The sequence below is a fragment of the Ailuropoda melanoleuca genome, chromosome 7 (genome assembly GCF_002007445.2).
Source record: "Ailuropoda melanoleuca isolate Jingjing chromosome 7, ASM200744v2, whole genome shotgun sequence".
NCBI classification, from domain to species: Eukaryota; Metazoa; Chordata; class Mammalia; order Carnivora; family Ursidae; genus Ailuropoda; species Ailuropoda melanoleuca.
In genome coordinates, this window is record NC_048224.1 from 123920983 (window position 1) to 123941695 (window position 20713).

At 36.7% G+C, this 20713-nt stretch overlaps 1 protein-coding gene across 1 annotated transcript in view; it reads left to right on the plus strand.

Annotated features, from left to right (window-relative positions):
- Nucleotides 1–20378, plus strand: part of GPC5 (glypican 5) — a 1313037-nt gene extending 1292659 nt beyond the window's left edge. The window contains exon 8 of the mRNA XM_034665370.1: nucleotides 20057–20378. Coding sequence (XP_034521261.1) covers nucleotides 20057–20214 — 158 coding nt within the window. The 3' untranslated portion in view covers nucleotides 20215–20378. The remainder of the gene's footprint in view (nucleotides 1–20056) is intronic.
- The last annotated feature ends 335 nt before the right edge of the window (nucleotides 20379–20713 follow it).

The following is a 20713-nucleotide window of genomic DNA, read 5'->3' on the forward strand; positions in this document are numbered from 1 at the left end:
TTAGTGGTGAGTGCCACCACTTGGCCCTTTCCACCCCAGAATCTAATTACTCCTATCACATTTCCTAGTTCAATGATCTCAGCTCCCACTGTAAGGACTGGCCTACAGAGAAAAGCAATCATAGATCTTTTTGAGGATGCTGGGGCTCCCCTCACAAATTTATTTCTCACAGTCCTGGCAAAAGTGTGTCTTCTCGACCATCTCAGGTTAGATAAATAAGTCTCAAATGACAAATGCACTCTAACACTCCAGTCTCCCTAAGCCTTTGAATCCCTTTCTCTATATTAAAACCAAGGCCTGTCAGACATTTCTAACTTAAACTTAGCCCTGCAGCTACGGGAGATAATAATCTCCTCCAGGCTCAGGAAGAAACTTTCAGGTCATTTATGTAGCACTTGAAGTAGAATTCAAATCCCTGAGCTCATCCTTTTCTTTCCCCACTTTGTCCAGCAACACTAGGACAACCAACCAATCTCATTCTATTTATTAGTTTGAGAAAATGTTCAAAAGTATCCTATACACAGTCACCCAGATCCTTGCTGCTTATAGTTAGGAGTATCCAATGGAAATGTTTTAGATATCTCTATTGCAAGACCATGAACTGCTGCTCCTCTCTTTACCACTGGAAACAGTCTTTAGCATCTTTAAATCTAATCAGATTAGATAATTCTAGAAACGTCAGAATCAATTCAGAAAACTCATTAAAATTCTGTTCCTCTAAAACCACTCTTTATAAGAAATCTGTATTATTTTGGGTTCTCCAGACCAACAAAAATCAATAGGCTGTAGATATGTACATATTGTTATTTTTCTTTGTTATTATAAGCGCTTGACTCACGTAAGTCCCCAAATCTTCAGGGTGTGTTGATAAGCTAGAGACCCAGAAGAGCCAAAGGTACAGTTACAGTCCAAAGGCTGGCAGGCTCAAGAATCAGGAAGAGCTCATGTTTAACTTGGAATCCAAAGTCAAGAAAAAGCCAATGCCCCAGTTCAACAGCAGTCTGACAGGAAGAATGCTCTCTTACTTGGGAGAGGATCTGCCTTTTTGTTCTAGTTGGGCCTTCAACTGATGGGATGAGGCCCCCCACATAATAGCAAACAATCTGCTTTAATCTATCTATTTAAATGTTAATCTTATCTGAAAAAACCTACACAGAAACACCAAAAATAACATTTGATAAACATCTGGGCACCCTGTGGCCTGGTCAAGTTGATACATAAAATTAACATCACAACCACCTATAAGTATTCATAGTATAGTGGGAGTTTAGAATTGGGAGGCATCCATCACATTATTTTAATGATAATTTTAATGTCGTTAATTTCACCATTGTTTAATTTGTAAGATTGTTTTAGTTTTGCATCATAAAGAGTTTGTATATAGTTGTGCAGTTAGATTTACTTAATTAACATTACAAATAAAATCAGTTTTCTAAACTGCAGATATGAAAAAAAAAAGTTTTCCATTTAAATTAGCCGTAAGTTACACAAACAAGATTGAGAAACCATATTAGAAAGACAGACACTGTCTCAAGATTATAATTTAATGAAGTATAGATTTAGTTTGGGGGATAAATTTGGTGTTGAGAATGCAATTCATTTTGTCCTTAATTGAATCCGCCTGCTGTACTGATTTTTGAGATCCTACCTAGCACCCACTACTCTGCTCTATTTATGCACAGGATGAGTTGAGAATGGAATAGCAGCATCCCAGATCTTGATCTTGTCAGTTGGTCTCACAGCTTTAGTATTCCATAAACAAGCTAATATTAGTGAGAATGTTATGAGAGACCTTTATCATGTGCATAATGTGTACCATCTGGTTGTAAGTGACAGTCTTCATACAATAAATTTGGTTTAACTCATATTTAGATAACTTCTGGAAGATTTATCTGCACAAGCTGCTGAAATTTTGTTTCACATATCCAAGGAGATTTTAGAAGACTGAAGTGTGCAATATTTTTGAGGCTCTATATATACTATGTATATCTATATCTATATATATAATAGATTTTTTTAAAAATAAGAAGTATATCTTAACATCTTTTTTATAGATGCTTTTTGTCACCATTCCTACTCATGACGTATTAATTGTTGGAGTTAGGACCATATGGCTCACACTTGGTCCCATATGCAGAGGTAGTGTGATATTGTAAAACTGGTTGGAGGTGCTCGTGAAGAAGCATTTCCTTCTTGTCCCCATTTACTCATGTTCTATCGTGCAATATCCTCCAGTTCCACCTCCAAGAACACATCCTCTCTGGATTTTGCACTTTGAAATATTCCCCCCACCTCATTCTGTGTTGAAACTGACCCTTCCTCAGAATAACACCCATCACTTACGGACCCAAATTCCTTCTTTACATCTCAATGCCTTTGAAAATAATAGATTTCTGTTTGCACAAATATCTCACGCACTCTTCCAAGTCGGGAAGCAATTTCATGGGAAATGGGTGAGGAAATTTACCTAAAATTCTCTGGGAATAATGCCTTTTAAATACAATACCAAAGACACAATCCACAGAAGAAATAACTGATAGGGGTGGGGTGCATTAAAATTCAGAACTTCTGTTACAGTTAGAAGATGAATAAGTTCTGAAGACCTAATTCACAGCATTGTGATTTTAAAAATACACAAAACTTTTACTCTGCAAAGGACAATATCAAAAGAATGAAAAGACATACCACAGACTGGGAGAAAATATTTTTTAAAAGATACATCTGATGAAGAACTATCTAAATTATGTAAGAACACTTAAAACTCAACAGTAGGAAAACTAAGGACCTGGTTTAAAAATGGGCCAAAGATCTTAACAGATACCTCACCAAAGAAGATATACGAACAGCAAATAATCCTATAAAAAGATGCCCCACATCATATATCATCAAGAAAATTCAAATTAAACCAATGAGATACCAGCACACACCTATTAGAAAGGCCCAAGTCCAGAACATTAACACCAAATATTGGCAAGGTGGTGAAGCAACAGGAAATCTTGTACATTGCTGGTGGCTGTGCATAATGGTATAGCTACTTTGGAAGATAGCTTGGCAGTTTCTTGCAAAATTAAACCTACATTTCCCATAAGATCCATGGAATTTACCCAAAAGGGTTGAGAACTTATGCCCATACATAAACCTACACAGGGTTGCTGATAGCAGGTTCATTCATAATTGCCAGATCTTGAAAGCAACCAAGATATCTTTCAATAGGTAAGTAAACTGCGGTACTTGCAGACAGTAGAATATTATTCAGCACTAAAAAGAAATGAGTTATTCAGCCATGAAAAGTCACAAAGGAACTTTTAATGTATAATACTAAGAGAAAGAGGTCAATCTGAAAATGCTACATTCTGTGGGATTCCATGTATAGGACATTGTAGAAAAAGCGAAACTATGGAGACAGTTAAAAAGATCACTGGTTGCCAGCAGTGTGTTGGGTAGAAATGAATAGGCAGAGTAAGAGGATTTTTAGGGCAAAAAAACTACTTGGTATGATATTATAATGAGAGATATACACCATTATATACTTGTCCAAACCCATAGAATATATGGTACCAAGAATGAACTCGAAGGTAAAAGTTTTGGGTGACTATGATGTGTTGATGTATGTTTTTCCTTGGTGGAACAAAAAAACAAACAGAAAACACCACTCTGGGGAGCGATGTTGGTAATGAGGGAGTCTGTGCATGTGGGCACGTGGGGGGGAGGACATATGGGAAATCTCTGTACTTTCTTTTCAATTTTGTTATAAATCTAAAATCACTCTAAAACTTAAAGTCAAAAAAATCCTTGGGAACAAGACAACCCATCTGTCTTTACAGGAAAATGCAGAGGTTGGGTGTGTTGTACTGAAGGACTGTTTTTTTGTTTGTGGCTGTTTATTTAGACCAGGGTTTTGCACAAATTTATTCAAAAACATTTATCAAGTGCTGACCACGTAGGGGGGCTCATCCTATGCATAAATAATCATCCTTGCTAAACTTTGACATTTAAGAGTATACGTAGGTATACAGTGCGGGCAGTTTGTTCTAAGGCAGCAAGTCCCCTTGCCAGGCCCTGACTGGGAGTCAGGAGTCTAGCATCCTATTTCTGGATCAATTGGCTACTATCCAAGGAAACTGCTGTTCAACTCACTTTGCGTGCCTCAACCTCTAGTATTCAATAACCATATTTCTGTGTAAAAAAATTGTAAAATGTCTTCATGTTTATGATTTAATTTTTACATCTATCCTGGGAGAGGGCATTATTATCATGTAAATGTTACAGATGAAGAAACTGAATCTCAATGACTATGAATTTTGTAAGAATTCTGGGGCTTGAGCCCAGCTTCTTTCCACTGCACTCCATTGCTCTCTAGCCTGAATTCTAGGAGTCTGTGCAGCTCCAATTTAAATAAAGTGAAAAGAGGGGCTCCTGGGTAGTACAGTTGGTTGAATATCTGACTCTTGGTTTCAGCTCAGGTCGTGATCTCAGGATCATGAGATCAAGCCTTGCATTGGCTCCATGCTCAGCATGGAGTCTGCTTAAGACTCTCTCTTCCTTTGCCCCTCACAACCCCTTCCCAAAATAAATAAATAAATCTTTTTTAAAAAACTGGAAAGAGTTAAGTGCCTATTTATATATCTAACTTATTTCCAGTAAGTCATATATTCAAAAATCTTATATCAAATACAGGATACTATGAAGAGCTACTTATAAGCCCCCAAAATAGAAAACATACATATGATCATGACTTTGAGGGGCTTAAAGTTAAATGGATGAAATCTATACATGAACCCAAATAAAAGTGACAAAAACATACTTTTAAACAGTCCTAAACTAAGTGATTAGGACAAGAAGAAAACGTATACATACCTCGGGTAAAAACACAATAGTGTTTACAATTGAACAATGGATAGGGACAGGGACAGAAGGAGCTGACAGGAATCCTGAAAACTTACAGTAGTTGGAAAACTATGCATTTTATTATCATATGTCTCATGGAATTAGATACTGGGGAAAGAGCGAATTGTGGGTTTGAGAAAGAATGAGTATGGATGTTATTTATTCCAAGAGATATAATGCAAGAATGGAAGAATTTCCATCCTGGGTCAGGGAAGGTGATGCTGTAATTTTCAACATCCACATTATTCTCCTGCTTTCAATATGAGAGTGTTCCCTCCTTACACATGCACCTGTTATTTTCATAATGTCTTGTCAACCCAAAGTACAGCAAATAACGTATTTTAAAATGCTACATAGTCCCATCTGAATACAAACCTCCAAATGAGAACACCATGAGGGCAAGCAGAGAGCTAGCCATCCCCCACAACCTAAACACTTACCTTCATGTGTGCTGTGTTTTGTAGACATTTTCGTGAATAACTTTGGTATTTCTTCTCAAGGATGATGGCAATAGTTATTTCCTTATATTCTGTTCATAATCCCTTGGGCCAATAGATTTTCTTCTTAAAAAATAACATACAAAATATTTAGAGCTTGAAATATTAAGTATATTGACTTATAATACACATGATGAATTGGATATGCAGGCCAAACTAATTCATTCTATTTAATAAATATAGCAAGCTTCATAATCTCTCTTGCACAACATTCTTAGACATTTTGACAATTTTTAGGCTCTAAGGATTAGCTACTTAATAGTCTTCACTTACTGAAGTAAAGCAGGGAAATTTCGTCTAAACTTAATTTTCAAATTTCATTGGGAGAAAAGTTGTCTCCTCTACAGTGTTCACATTTTACTAGCTGCAGCTAATTTTTAGCAAATACTAGTAAGTGAAAATGTCATCTATTTATTCAGTGCCCCATCCAGTGTCTGAAAGAAATGCATTATAGGTCCAACAAAAAGTCCAAATAAAAGAAAATATTTAAAGGCCCCAAATTATAGCAATCCTCAATTTTCCAATTATCCCCAAAGCTCTATAGCTAGGTAGGCCATCTTCTGGCACATTTAGCGAGCTTTACAAGATTGTACAGGAAATGTACCCTGGATTAGGCAACGCAAAGGCACCACAACCTGCCTTCCAGTCCTCTAATGTGCATTCAGTCATTCCTCTGTTAGGCAGTAGGTGGTTTTGCACAATTTATTAAGTGAAGAGGGAGCAGCCATGTTTTACTAGTAAGTTTTCAGGCAAATGAAACACTGTTCAGTATTTTTAATGAAAATAATCACCATGTCAGGGACGGTCATCAAAAATAATTAGCGTCTACAGCAGGAGTGCTGACCAGTTAGAACAGACAGGGACCTGAACTACACCAGTGAGAACAGGCTGAAGAGATGCAGGCTTACCCAAAGTCAGGATGGACTGCCTATGGCCAGATACTGGAAATGTTGCCTTCAAGATGACAGACTGATCAGAACACATCTCATTTTATTCCCTTCCTGTCACCCCACTAAAATACAGTATAAGGACTCATTTTTATATTAAAAAAAAAAACAACAACAAAAACATAAAAACCAAAACAAACAAGCAAACAAAAAACCCCCTAAATTTATGGAGAGCAAACAGAAATGGTAACAATAGCAGTTAGAAGCTAGTAAGCAAATGGATGAGTGGTCTTCTCCCCTTGTACACATAGTAAGATTACATATCCTTGGCCTTTGAAGTTAGGGATTGTCATGAGACTAGCTTCACCCAATAAACTAGTGAGCAGAAGTGACATGTGTCCCTTCCAGATAGACACTTTTAATTGCCAGTTTGTTTCTCCACCCATGACTCCCCATGCTCTGGTGATCATGGAAGCATGTGTTAATATGGAGTTAAGGTATTAAATTATAATGGAGAGAATTACCTGGATTGGTAATGAACATTGCTACCAATATTTTAGAGGTATTTGTTTTTCCAGCCTGATCAACCCTATCCTTTTGACATCTGCAGGTTTCCCAACAGGCATGTAGACAAGACCACACTTGTCTAATTATGACAGATCCCCACTCACAAACTGTTCTAAATCAATTTTCACTCCCTACTCTTAAATATTAGCACATTACTATGAATCAGAGATTACCACTTATCTAAAATAAATATGTAACATGAAAAAAAGTTATATCCATAAGCAGAAGAAAACAGCTAAACAACATTCTTCAGAGAGAAGAAAATTTTGGGGGAAAAAAAAATACTGTAATTAGCATCTCAACAAGGCCTGACCAAAAAAAAAAAAAAAAGTTATATTTTGAGGGAAAAAAAAAATCGACTTTAATAAACCTGAATCTGAATGCAAAAAAGAAAAGATCAACAAAAAAACCCTGAAAAATAAGGTTTAGGACATTTTCCAGAAAGCAGAGTAAAATGATGGAAACTAGAAGAGGAATTCAAGAGGACACCTTCTAGAAATCCAACACTCAAATAATGCGACTTCCAGACACAACAAAGAAAATGGAGGACATTCAACAATGAAAGAATTCAAGAACATTTCCCCAGATGGACATGAGTTTCTAGATAGCAGGGGCCACTAGTTCCCAGCACAATAGATCTAATTGTCCTACACCAAGGGACATCATGATGAGATTTCAGAACATGGTGAAAGAGATATTGATATATCTCTGTTTACTATACATCTGTTTTGTTTTATCTCCTTAAATTAGGTTTGCTATAGGCTTTACTTTTACTGTTTAGTAGTCAGAGAACTCCTATTTTGTTAAAATTCTTATTGATATTGTTTTGTAGCCTGATATGTGATCTCTTTTGTAAATGTCTTATGTATGCTTTAAAAGAGTGTTTATTCATTAGTCATTAACTTCATGCTGTTACCAGTTAAATCCATCTCCCTGGTCATATTCATTGATTAAGTCAAGCTTGTGAAAGTCTGTGTTTGGAACTGATGCAATAAGTAACCCTCCTTTCTTCTTCTTCTGAGGTTAGAACCAATTAAAACATAAGCACATGTGTCAGACAGATAAAAAATACCAGCTATTTTACAGTTAAAAACTAACCTAGAAAATGTGCTTGTATATGATATCTAATACTTTGTCCAGGAATTACCATTAAGTCAGAAGTGTAGCTAGACAACTATAGGTCTTTCGTCCAAAACCAGTTGACCTCAGTTCATGTCATAGAGAAGAGCAGGGAGGAATGCACTCTCACATGGACAAGCAAATCTAAAAGAGTTAGAAAAGTCTAAAAGGTCAACATTCTGGTTTTTCCTTCCCAACCTTCTAGCCAGAGCAATGTGTTCTCTTTCCATGTGAGGGAACTGGTAAAGTAGAGCAAAGATGTGTGAGGAGTGTTACTAGAACCATGGTAAGAAGGCAATGGAGTTCTCCCAGAAACTCTGGTTACCAAGTCATCCATATATATCTTCACTGATTTTCATCTGCTTGAGCCATCAATTACTGAGACAGTGGGGTTAAAATCCCCCACTGACTTGGAGGTGTCCATTTGTTATTTTTATCCAAGTATTTTCCTTCGTTGATATTTCTTTATTTAAAGGATATTAAAGGTTACTTAGGCTCAGAATTGTGTCGAATTATTTTTCTTGTCATTATGTAATGAACTTCTCCTTTTAAATGACTAAAATCCATTTTCTTTTTTATTAATATAATGACATCAACTTTCTTTCTTTTGGTTATTATTTTCTTGGAGTATATTTTTGCAAGCATTTACTCTCACCCTTGCTGTATCATTTTATTTTAGTGTGCTGCTAGATATCTTTTTTAAAATCCGAACTGAGTTTCTATTCCCTAATTTGATTTAGTTCGTTTCACTTAGAGATTACTAAATTATTTGCATATGGTTCTAACATCTGATTTTGTGTTTTTTACTTGCCAGGCATTTTTGTTTATGTGTTTGTTCTTTCCTGACTTCTATTGGATTTTATTAATCCTTTTTTCCTCAGTAGATTAGGAATATATATATTCCATATTAAGTATTTGCTAAGTTTTTAATTTCTTATTCATTTAAATATATCACTGTCCTGACAGAACCTAAAGTTAATTAATATCTCTCACTTCTTCCCAAATATACAAATACTTTAGAATGTTTTAACATTTGTACGTATTTCAATCATACCCTGTTCTTATCCCCCTCAATTAGTCATTCTATTGTTTTTTCAACCAACACACTTCTATACAGTAATCTAGATGGTTGCCAGTTGCTTTGGTCACTACTGTAATGTCATCCCACTCCTTTATTTGGCTCAATTTCTTGGATTTTTTACACATACTCCTTCATAATGCATTTAGAATTGTTGGGGGGTGTTAAAAACACTTACCCTTTGTTTAAAAAGCTTTATTTCTTCCACACAGTTTAACTCTGTATAGAATTCTGCATTCCTTCATGTTTAGAATGAACATTTCATATTTTATTATCTATTATTGCTCTTGAAAATTAATCTAATATTCTTTTTTTTCTGTTAGGGGCAATCTGTCTTTTCCTTGGATACTTTAAAAATTTTCTCTTTGGGGACTTCTCTGTAAGACAGCAGAGTATGAGGACCCTAAGTTCACCTTGTCCCATAGATACAACTAAATAACACTCACATCAGTATAAATAACACTCACATCAGTATAAATAACTAGAAAATGACCCAAAGACTGTCAGAACAAACTCCACAACTAAATGTTGATAAGACACCACATTGAAGAGAATAGGAAGGGTGGAGAAGGGGTGGGGAGTTAAACACCATAGGTCTGACCACAGGTGTGAGGGAGCCACATGGAGAGAGGTGAGAAGCACACTATCACACCAAGAAGCCTGCATGGCAAAGACAATAGCATTTGGCTTTAAAAATTCAGGGGCTGAATTTGTGAGTTCTTACAACCAGTGGGACTTTAATGCCTGGAACTATAAAAATCAGCAGGCTCAGCTCTGGGAGAGCCCAGAAGGTGATAAGAAGCACAGTCCATGCCCTTAAAGAGACAGCACTACAAACAGAGATACAGCATAGAAGCAGCACTTTGAAAATCACCTGGAGCATACAGGAAAGAGAGTTATTTACTAATCTCAGAGATCCCTGAAGGACTTCTCCAGGAGCAAAGGAGCTGGCAGCCACCATATCCCTCTCTTGCCCCCAGGATAAACACATGGTCACCTGAAGAAACCAGCACAGCACCAGAATTCATAACTAACTTACTTACATCATGCCCTGCCCCCTCTAGCAGGGCCTGCCTCAGTCAAAATGGTGTAGGTCCCCTCCCCAAGAAGACCTATGCGAACCTTGCTAACACGAGTCTCCCAACTGCGTGTTTTACAGGACCTCAGTCTGGGTGGCAGCAGTTGGTCGCCTCCCACTGAGGACATGTGCACTCCACCCATGCACCCTAGTCAGCTCCAGTCTCAGTGGCAACTAGGACTCCCCCTGTGGAAGAAACCAGCAGCACCTTGTTTAAAGTGCATGCCCTGCCCACTACTTTCAAGAGCAAGAGACATAATGGACTTTCTTAACACACGGAAATAGGCACAGTTATACAAAATAAGGACAGAGGAATATGTCCCAAATGAAAGAATAAGAAAACAAAATCACAGCAAGAGACCTAAGTGAAACAGAAATAAAATGCTTGATAGGGAATATAAAGTAGTGACCATAAAAATACTCACTGGACTTGAGGAGAAGAGTAGAAGACATCAGCAAAACCTTTAACACAAAGATAAAAAATAATCAGAGATGAAGGACACAATATTTGAAGTTAAAAATACACTAGATGGAATAAATAGCAGGCTAGAAGAAACAGAACAGATCAGCAACCTGGAGGACAGAGTAATGGAAAGTAAATTAGAAGAGCAAGTGAAAGAAAAAAATTATGCAAAATGAGAAGAGACTTAGGGAACTCAGTTGCTCCATCAAGCATAATAACATTCACATTATAGGGATCCCAGAAAAAGAGAGAGAAAAGGGGGGGGGCAGAAAATATATTTGAAGAATAGCTGGAAACTTCCTGATTTGGGAGAAGGAAACAAATTCAGATCCAGAAGGCACGAAGATCTCCCAACAAAAATCAACCCAAGGAGGTCCACAGCAAGAAATATAGAAATTAAAATGGCAAAAAGCAGTGATAAAGAATTTAAAAAGTAGCAAAAGAAAACATTTACATACAAAGGAAAACCCATAAGGTTATCAGCAGTTTTTTAAACAGAAACTTTGCAGGTCAGAAGAGAGTGGCATATATGATATATTCAAAGTTCCAAAAAGGAAAAAAATCTACATCCAAGAATACTCTATCCAGGAAAACTATCAGAGTAGAAGGAGAGATAAAGCATTTCCCAGACAAAAGTTAAAAGAATTCATGACTATTAAACCAGCCCTATGAAATACGTTAAGGGGGATACTTTGAGTGGAAAAGAAAGACCAAAGTAAGAGTAAGAAAAGTAAGAAGTACAGAATCAATAAAAATAAATATATCTGTAAAAATCAGTCAAGAAACTCACAAAATAAAAAGAAGTATGACACCATATACCTAAAACATGGGGAGGAGGGGAGTAAAGAATGGATTTTAACTTAACCATCAACTTTAGGCTGCTGTACGCAGATGTTATATACAAATCAAATGGTAACCACATATCAAAAACCAGTAATAGATACACAAAAGATAAAAAGAAAGGAATCCAAGTAGATCACTAAAGAAAGCCAGCTTATGGTGAGAGAAGACAGCAAGGGAAGAAAGGAAAAGAGAAGATCCGCAAAAACAAACACACAAAAAATAACAAAAAGGCAATATATAATGTTGAATAATGGACTAAATGCTCCAATCAAAAGACATAGGAGCACCTGGGTGGCTCAGTCAAGTCAGTTAAGTGTCCGACTCTTGATTTCAGCTCTGGTCATGATCTCAGGGTTGTGAGCCTGTGTCCCACAATGGGGCTCTGTGCTGGGCATGGAACCTGCTTAAGATTCTTTCTCTCCCTCCGCCCCTCCCCACCCCTCTCCCTAAGGGGGAGGGAAAAAAAAGGCATAAGGTGACGGATGCATAGAAATACAAGACCCATTTATGTGCTGCCTACAAACACATGCCTATTGAAAGTAAGGAGATGGAGAAACATTTGTTATGCAAACAGATGTGAAAAGAAAATTGAGGTAGCAATACTTACATCAGACAAAATCAATGTTAAAACAAAGACTGTAACAAGAGAAAAAGAAGGACACTATATAATCGTTAAGAGGACAATCCAAAAAGAAGATATAAAAATTGTAAATATTTATGCACCCAACATGGGAGTACCCTGAGATTATGACCTAAGCCAAAGGCAGACTCTCAACAAACTAAGCCACCCAGGCACCCCTGATATATTCAGAACATTCCATCCTAAGATAGAATACACATCTTTTCAAGAGCATACAGATCATTGTCTAGAATACATTACATATTAGGTCACAAAATAAGTCTCAACAAACTCAAAAAGATCAAAGCTGTACCATGCATCTTTTCTGGACACAACACAATGAAACTAGAAATCAACAAGAAAAAAATCTTGAAAGACCACAAATACATGGAGGTTAAATAGCATGTGACTAAACAATGAATGTCTCAACCAAGATATCAAAGAGAAAATTAAAGGATACCTAGAGACAAATGAAAACACAACCATCCAAAAACTTTGGGATGCAACAAAGCTCTTCTAAGAGGGAAGTTTATAGCAATACAGACCTACCTCAAGCAGCAAGAGAAGTCTAAAATAAACAATCTAACCTTACAGCTAGAAAGAGCTAGAAAAAGAAGAACAAATGAAACCCAAATCTAGCAGAAGGAAGAGAACAATAAAGATTAGAGTGGAAATAAATGATAAAGAAATGAAAAGAAAAGAAAAGAAAAGGAAAGAAAAGAAAAAAGAAAAAGAAAAGAAAAGATCAATGAAACCAGGAGCTGGTTCTTTGAAAAGATCAAGGAAATTGATGAATGTCTAGCCACACTCATCAAAAGAGAGAGAGAGGGGACTCAAGCAAAATCAAAAATGAAAGAGGAGAAATAACAACTAACATCACAGAAATACAAAAGATAAGAGAATATTATGAAAAATGATACGCCAACAAACTGGACAACCTTAAAGAAATAGATAAATCCTTAAAACTGTATAACCTTCCAAAACTGAATCAGAATAAAATAGAAAATTTGAACGCTGATTACCAGCGATGAAATTGAATCAGTAATCAAAAAACTCCCCAAAAAACAAAAGTCCAGGACCAGAAGCCTTTACAAGTGAATTCTATCAAACATTTAAAAGAGTTAATACTTTTTAATCTCAAACTTTTCCAAAAAATAGAAGAGGAAGGAAATCTTCCCAATTCAGTCTATGAGGCTTATCCTGATACCAAAACCAGAAAAAGACACCACAAAAAAAGATAACTACAAGCTATCATCTCTGATGAACATAGATACAAAAATCCTTGAAACATATTAGCAAACAGAATCCAACAATAAATTGAATAAATCATTCACCATGATCTAGTGGGATTTTTTCCTGGGATACAAGGGTGATTCGTTATTCACAAATCAATGGGATACATCACATCAGTAAGAGGATAAAAACTGCATGATCATTTCAACTGAAGCAGAAAAAGCATTTAACAAAGTACAACACCCATTCATATTAAAAACCCCCAACAAAGTAGGTTTAGAGGGAACAGACCTCAACATAATCAAGGCTTTACATGAAAAACCCACCCATAACATCATAATGGGGAAAAACAGAGTGTTTTCACTATGGTCAGGAGTAAGACAGGGATGTTCACTCTCACCACTATTATTGAACATAGTACTGGAAGTTTTAGCCACGGCAATAAAAAGAGAAGATTGAATGGGGTGCTTGGGTGGCTCAGTCAGTTAATCGTCTACCTTTGGCTCAGGTCGTGATCCCAAGGACCTGAGATCGAGCCCCATGTCCCTCCCTGCTGGGAAGGGAGCAGCTTCCCCTTCTCCCTTTGCCCCTCTCCCCTGCCTGTGCTCCCTCTCTCTCTTGCTCTAACAAATAAATAAAATCTACAAAAAAATTAAAAATATTTTTAAAAGAAAGAAAAAACATCCATATTGGTAAGAAAGAACTAAGACTTTCATTATTTGCATTTCACATGATACTATATATAGAAATCCCTAAAGACTACCAAAAAAAAAAAAAAAAAAACCCAGAATAGTAAGTATATTCAGCAAGGTTGCCGGATACAAACTCAATGTGCAGAAATCCATTGCATTTCTATACACTAATTATGAAACAGCAGAAAGAGAAATTAAGGAAATGCAAATCAAAACCACTATGAGATATCACCCCACACCCATTAGTATGCCTACTATCAAAAAGACAACAAATATTGGTGAGGATGTGGAGAAAAGGGGAAATCTGTGCACTGTTAATAGGGATGGAAATTGGTTTGCACACAATGGAAAACAATACAGAATTCCTTAAAATATTAAACATAGGACTACATATGATGCAGCAATCCCACTTTTGGGCATACAACCAAAGGAAATTAAAACAGGATCTCAAAGAAATATCTTTACTCTCATGTTCATTGCCTCATTATTCACAAACGCCAAGATAAGGAAACAGCCTAAGAATCCATTAATGGGAAAATATGTGGTATATGTACACTCAATGGAATATTCAGCCATGAGAAAGAGGGAAATTATGCCATTTAAGACAAATGAGGACATTATGCTAAGTTAAATAACTCATAGAAAGACAAATACTGTATCATATCATTCATATGTGAAACATAAAAAAGACTAAACACAGAAACAGTAGAGTGGAGGTTACCAGAGACTGGGGGTGGGCGGTGGTGAGGGAAATCGGGTTGTTGGTCGAAGGATGCAATCCTGCAGGTGTAAGATAAATCAGTTCCGGTGATCTAGCATACAGCATGGTGGTTAGCGTTGGAACACTGCGTTATATACTTGAAAGTCGCTGAGAGATCGGATCTAAAGTATTCTCACCACAAAAAAGAAATGGTAATTATGCGGCATGATGAAGATGTTAGCTAGAACTATGGTGGTAACCATTTGCAATATTTCAGTATTCCAAATCGGTGTGTTGTATACTTTAAACTTGCACAATATTGTGTGTCATTTACATCTCATTAAAGATGGGGGGAAGAAAAACTGAATCAGAGAAACATTTTTTATAATTTTATAATTTTCTGAACTCATTTAAATTATCAATTTATTCATTCACCTAATTATTACCAAGTGCCTACTAGGTGAACACAGAAGTTAATGAGGGTTACCCTACCCACAAAGAAAAGCAGCTATAGTCCAGCAGATTTAAATACCCCTAGAGATCATGAAAGTATATATATAAAGTCATATCAAACTTTTTTCTGTACCAATATCTACTCTTTGAATCATTTGTAATAATGTGTGCACTTAGTTTTCTTACCCAATTTACTAGTAACATTTTTATTCATATTGTACAGATTAATATTTTGTGAATAAATATGTGTATATTTTCTTAATGATGCCCATAAAATTACCTCATAAAGGTGGCATTATGGGTTGAGGTAACATATATTTAAAACATTTTTCTCTATTTTGGCAAATGCCCTAAAAAGGGGGTTGTATCCTTGACAAAATATTATCTCTTCTCTGCCTTGCCTTTGTCATTGGACATTAGATAATTGACATCTTATCATGTGTAAAATGATACTGATTTTCTTTCCAGGAAAGAAGGCTTTTCAATTTTTTCTTAGAAATTAACCTTTTATCTTGTAAATATCCATTTACTTCCTTTCACCATTTTTCTACTGGGATTTTTGTTGTTTTTTTATGGATTCTAAGAACTCTTTCCGTATAAAGACATTGCTGCGGTACCTACTGCAGGAGTTTCTCCACTTCACTGTTTGTCCCCGTGCTTTACTTTTTCATGTTGCACAGAGATTCTTTTTTTTAAGATGGCAAAGCTACTACTCTTTTATTTTATAGAGTCTGCCTAAAAATCTATATGCTTTCCCCCACCTACACATAAATTTCAAAAAACAACCTGTATGATTTGTCTGCTTCCTCATTATTTATACTTCAGTCTTTGGTCTTATAGACACTTCAGAGAATGCTGCGGGATAAATATCTATCTTATTTTCCAAATACTTAATCAATGAGTCAGTATGGTATTTTTGACTAACCCTCCTTTCTCACTGAAAATGCTGTCATTTCAAAATTCCGTAAAACCGAAGTCGTGTCTAAAGTTATCCAGCCAGACTGTGGCAGAGCCAGTGTTTGACTGCAAGTTCAATGCTTTATTTGTGTAGCAGCAGAGAGCATGGCGCGAGGATCAAAGAGAACCACGTGTGACTGGGACACACCTGGGATTTAGCTACAACCACATTACCTCGAGGAGACTACTACGTCAGCCCCTAATCTGTAGATGAGAGAAAATAATTCTACCTAATTCATTCTACTGTGTGAGAATCAGTCCTTCAATTTATTCATTCAATGATATTTATTAAAAAGCATACTTTGTAATAGACACTTTTCGACCATTTGTAGAGATAAATTATTTTGACTTTGTTGAATTCAAATAATGACGGATAGGTCACTCCCAACATTTAAATCTCCTCTATACAGCCATCATTGCTTTTTGTTTAAGACTTAAAGTACAAAGAAAAAGCCTGTAAATGCAGAGTATATATTCAGTCTCCAGCAGGGTGCCTGACAGAGAGGTAGCAGGGGGTAAATTTTGTAAATGAGTGACCAAATTAAGAATTAATTCTTGCCCATGTAGTTTTCCTTATTAAAAATAGAGAATAAATGATCTTTAAATATCATCTTCATTGTTCAGTGAAGCGAAGAGAATTTTTTTTAAATATATGGATAGATGAAGTGGAGAGAAAGGAAAAAATACCCACATTCCCCTGTCACAAGGAAAAGGCGGGCATATGCATGATAAAAAAGCAGCTACATGGGGCGCCTGGGTGGCTATGTCGGTTAGGTGGCTGACTCTTGATTTCAGCTCAGATCGTGGTCTCAGGGGCCTTGGATCAGGGCTCTGCACTCAAAAGAGTCTGCTTGAGATTCTGCCTTTCCCTCTCCCTCTGCCCCTCCCCTCCCTGCATNTTCCCTCTCCCTCTTTCCCTCCCCTCCCTGCATGTGCGTGCGCCTACTCTTACTGTCTCTAAGATAAATAGATCTTAAAAAAAAAAAAAAAGCTACAATCCTCCCAGATTCAAGTCATTTTGATTCAACACAGTTCACTTGCCACATGAATTCTGAGTACTTACAGTTGCTTAATACACAAAAGTATCATACAATCAGCCATCCCAGATCAAAGAACAAACACACACACAAACACACACATTCTGACAATATAATTAACCTCTGTTCCCAATCTGTGTGAAATGTTTTCTTGGTGCCCAGCAAAGTGCTTGAAATGAGCACAGCAAGTGATCAGAACACAGGCTGGGTCTGGACTTCTGGATTTGATGTCTGCTTCCCCTGCTCACACATTACTTAACCTTCCAGTGCCTCAGATTCCTCAGCTATAAAATCAGGCACAGTAACAGTGCTGACTACACGGGATTGCCATGAAAATTAAACAAGTTAATATTTGTGAAGTGTATGGAACAATACTGACACCATAGCACGTGTTCTGTAGATATTGCCAAATTAATTATCACATGACACTTCTTTCGTGGAGTCCTTTCTGACCAAGTTACATCCATCCCTTTTACATACTTCATAGGACCAACCATCAGGCATATACCCAAATTTTAATAGTACATTTATTTTTATAATTACAGGACTGTCTTCCCTCACCAAATACAGAAATATGAATTTATTGGCATCTTGTGTATTGCTATGATACTTAAAAAGATTATTCGAAGATTACTTTTTTATTTAATCTATTACTGTAATAAATTCCCAAACTAATTTTTTTTCTTTTATGGGTCTTTGGTTTAGTTTTGGCATAATGAACAAGTTTAGTTAATTAAGTTCCTTTAAGAACAGCATCTTTGTATCAAATAATTGTGGGGCTAGCCTTCTTAGCATGCTCAGATTTCTTAACAGATGTCAAGACCACATTGTGATTTGATCCGAAACTGCAGCCTTCACTGCAAGGCTCTTGAAGGAATCTTTAACTGTTGTCATGTAAGTTTCATCTCTAGGGTCCATCATCCTTAGAACTATTCACTTATTAATAACATCTCTACCTCAGATGTGAAAATGACATCTGATTGAAAGTGGGATATCCCTACCAGCATTGCCTGACTTACAGACATAAGATTTAACAATTTCTACTTACTTTTTTTTTTTTTTAACGCATTTTGATACCCCTGAACCCAGACCAGTGCCTGGCTTATGAATGAATGAAGCTCAAAAAGGCATAAGAAAAAGTTACTCATGAATCCAACACAGACATCTCTTCACAGTGCTTTAAAAAAGAAAAGTAAATCCCTTCAAGTTCAAATTTATACAGTTATCTTGGGGAAAAAAAGCTCTTTTTAATTGCCTAACGTCCTTATAGCTCCTTGTTAAGCTCTGGCTATAACAAGAAGTATAAAACCATGACTAAAATATTCACACTCTGGTCCCTATTTAAAAAAAAAAAAAAAATCACTAGTTTATTCATCTTGCCTAATGACACAGAAGGGCAAAACAGGTACCCAAACAATGAATAATAATGTAAGAGCTCAGACTGTAAAAATCAATATGTCAGATCAGTAGAGTTGTGCTTTGTTTTAATGTTCTCATCCCTGGACGCAGTAGAGCTTACCTTCTGAATTATATACATGTATTGACCTAATTACATAAATATTGACTTTATATGAGGATTTTTTTCAATCTCACTGTAATTACGATGTCAATATGTATGGCTGTAGCAACACTGAATGTAAACTTTATTAATTGTGACAGATAGTACCATGCCATGAGATATTTCAGACGGCCACGTGGTCTCAAAAACATTGCAGGTACTACATAGTAAATGATAAGTCAGGAATTCCCTACATGCATCATGGTAAGGTAAGCTTCTTTAAGAAAATGATTATTTCATCCCCAATAGTTTGGGGACTGGTCTCCCCAACTTGTCAGGTTTCATAGCACAGAGAAGTAATAACCAGGATGTACCTGGATCTTGGTCTATAATTTTACCGATTTTTTTTAATCCAACACTTCATTCTTAACTTTAATCACCACCCTACTAACAAATTCTTCGATCTGTTGACAGAGGTCTATACCTCCATCCCCGCAGCTGTGTATGTGTATAAAGGATATCATTAATATTTATTATTCTTTGATATTTTTCCAATAAGGAGCTATGCATAGTTCAGTCTAAAACAAAATACAGGAACGCCTGGGTGACTCAGGCGTTAGGCGTCTGCCTTCAGATCAGGGCGTGGTCGGGGAGTCCTGGGATCAAGCCCCGCATAGGGCTCCTCCACTGGGAGCCTGCTTCTTCCTCTCCCACTCCCCCTGCCTGTGTTCCATCTCTCACTGGCTGTCTCTGTCAAATAAATAAATAAAATCTTTTTAAAAAAATAAAACAAAATACATTCTATATAAATTCTACTTTAAATATGTGCTAATTATTTCTCCTCACATGATTTTATTTTCACTAGAAAGGTTCCACACAGTTACCACAATTGTTACATCTATGAGGCAAGCAATAAAGCCCTACCTCAGCACATTTTAATTAATTTTTTTTAACCAATCAGTGACATTAGAAAAAATATTCCAAGTGCTTTAGAGCTGGAGAGCTTTTCATTTTGCTCTTATAATATTTTTGAGAACTCCCACTCAAGGGCCTGCACTAAGAAGACCAAAGGACCGGGGCGCCTGGGTGGCATAGCGGTTAAGCGTCTGCCTTCGGTTCAGGGCGTGATCTCGGCGTTATGGGATCGAGCCCCACATCGGGCTCCTCTACTATGAGCCTGCTTCTTCCTCTCCCACTCCCCCAGCTTGTGTTCCCTCTCTCGCTGGCTGTCTCTAACTCTGTCGAATAAATAAATAAAATCTTAAAAAAAAAAAAGAAAAAAGAAGACCAAAGGACCTGTGGCGCATTACCCATTTATAGTTAGGCGAACACATGGGGAAGGTTAGGATTAAACAATGGCGTCCACATTTGGCGTTGAAGAGCTGTTCTAGACCCATGATGGTGAGGTGGTCATGCATTCTCCTGTGTTTTCTTATTTGCTTCTGCAGGGATGCCAGAGGAGATGAACCTCAGTGACGTAAAGCAGATCCAGCAGACGGGCCGAGGTAGTGCTCTAGACACGACGGGAGCAGGATGTTGGGCGGCAACTGAATCTACGGCATTTCTGCTGATGGGTGTGGTCATGGTACTTCCTTGGCTTTGGTGACAGGAACTCTTCCACCCTGATCTACCTATCTTATTCGAGTCTTGATCTCCCCCGTCTTACCTGATTGGAATAAGAAATCTGTTTGAATGTAACCATTATATTTATGAAAAGGTATGTCACACCAACTTCTTATAAGCCAAGTGGGAATGTTCACAAAGTATGTACAAATGATAGACTGTTCTTTTCTTTATAAAAATGTCTTAAATTGAAAGTGTATTTGCAGAACAATGAAAACAGCACATAGTGTTTCTTAAAATACTGACATAAGCTTTCCATTAAATGAATCAAAACAAATGATGGCAAGTAGTATGCATGAATTTTCAAGAAATTCTTCCATTTTTGCAAGCTATATGAAGTAATTACTAGAAGTCTATAAGTTATAGAGTAGATTGCTGAGGAGCATTTCATGTAATTTCACTGAAGAAGCTTGATAAATTTTAGCCACTGTAACTTAGCCACTGACAAACCTTAACCTGAGTATCTTGGTAGCATCTGAGCT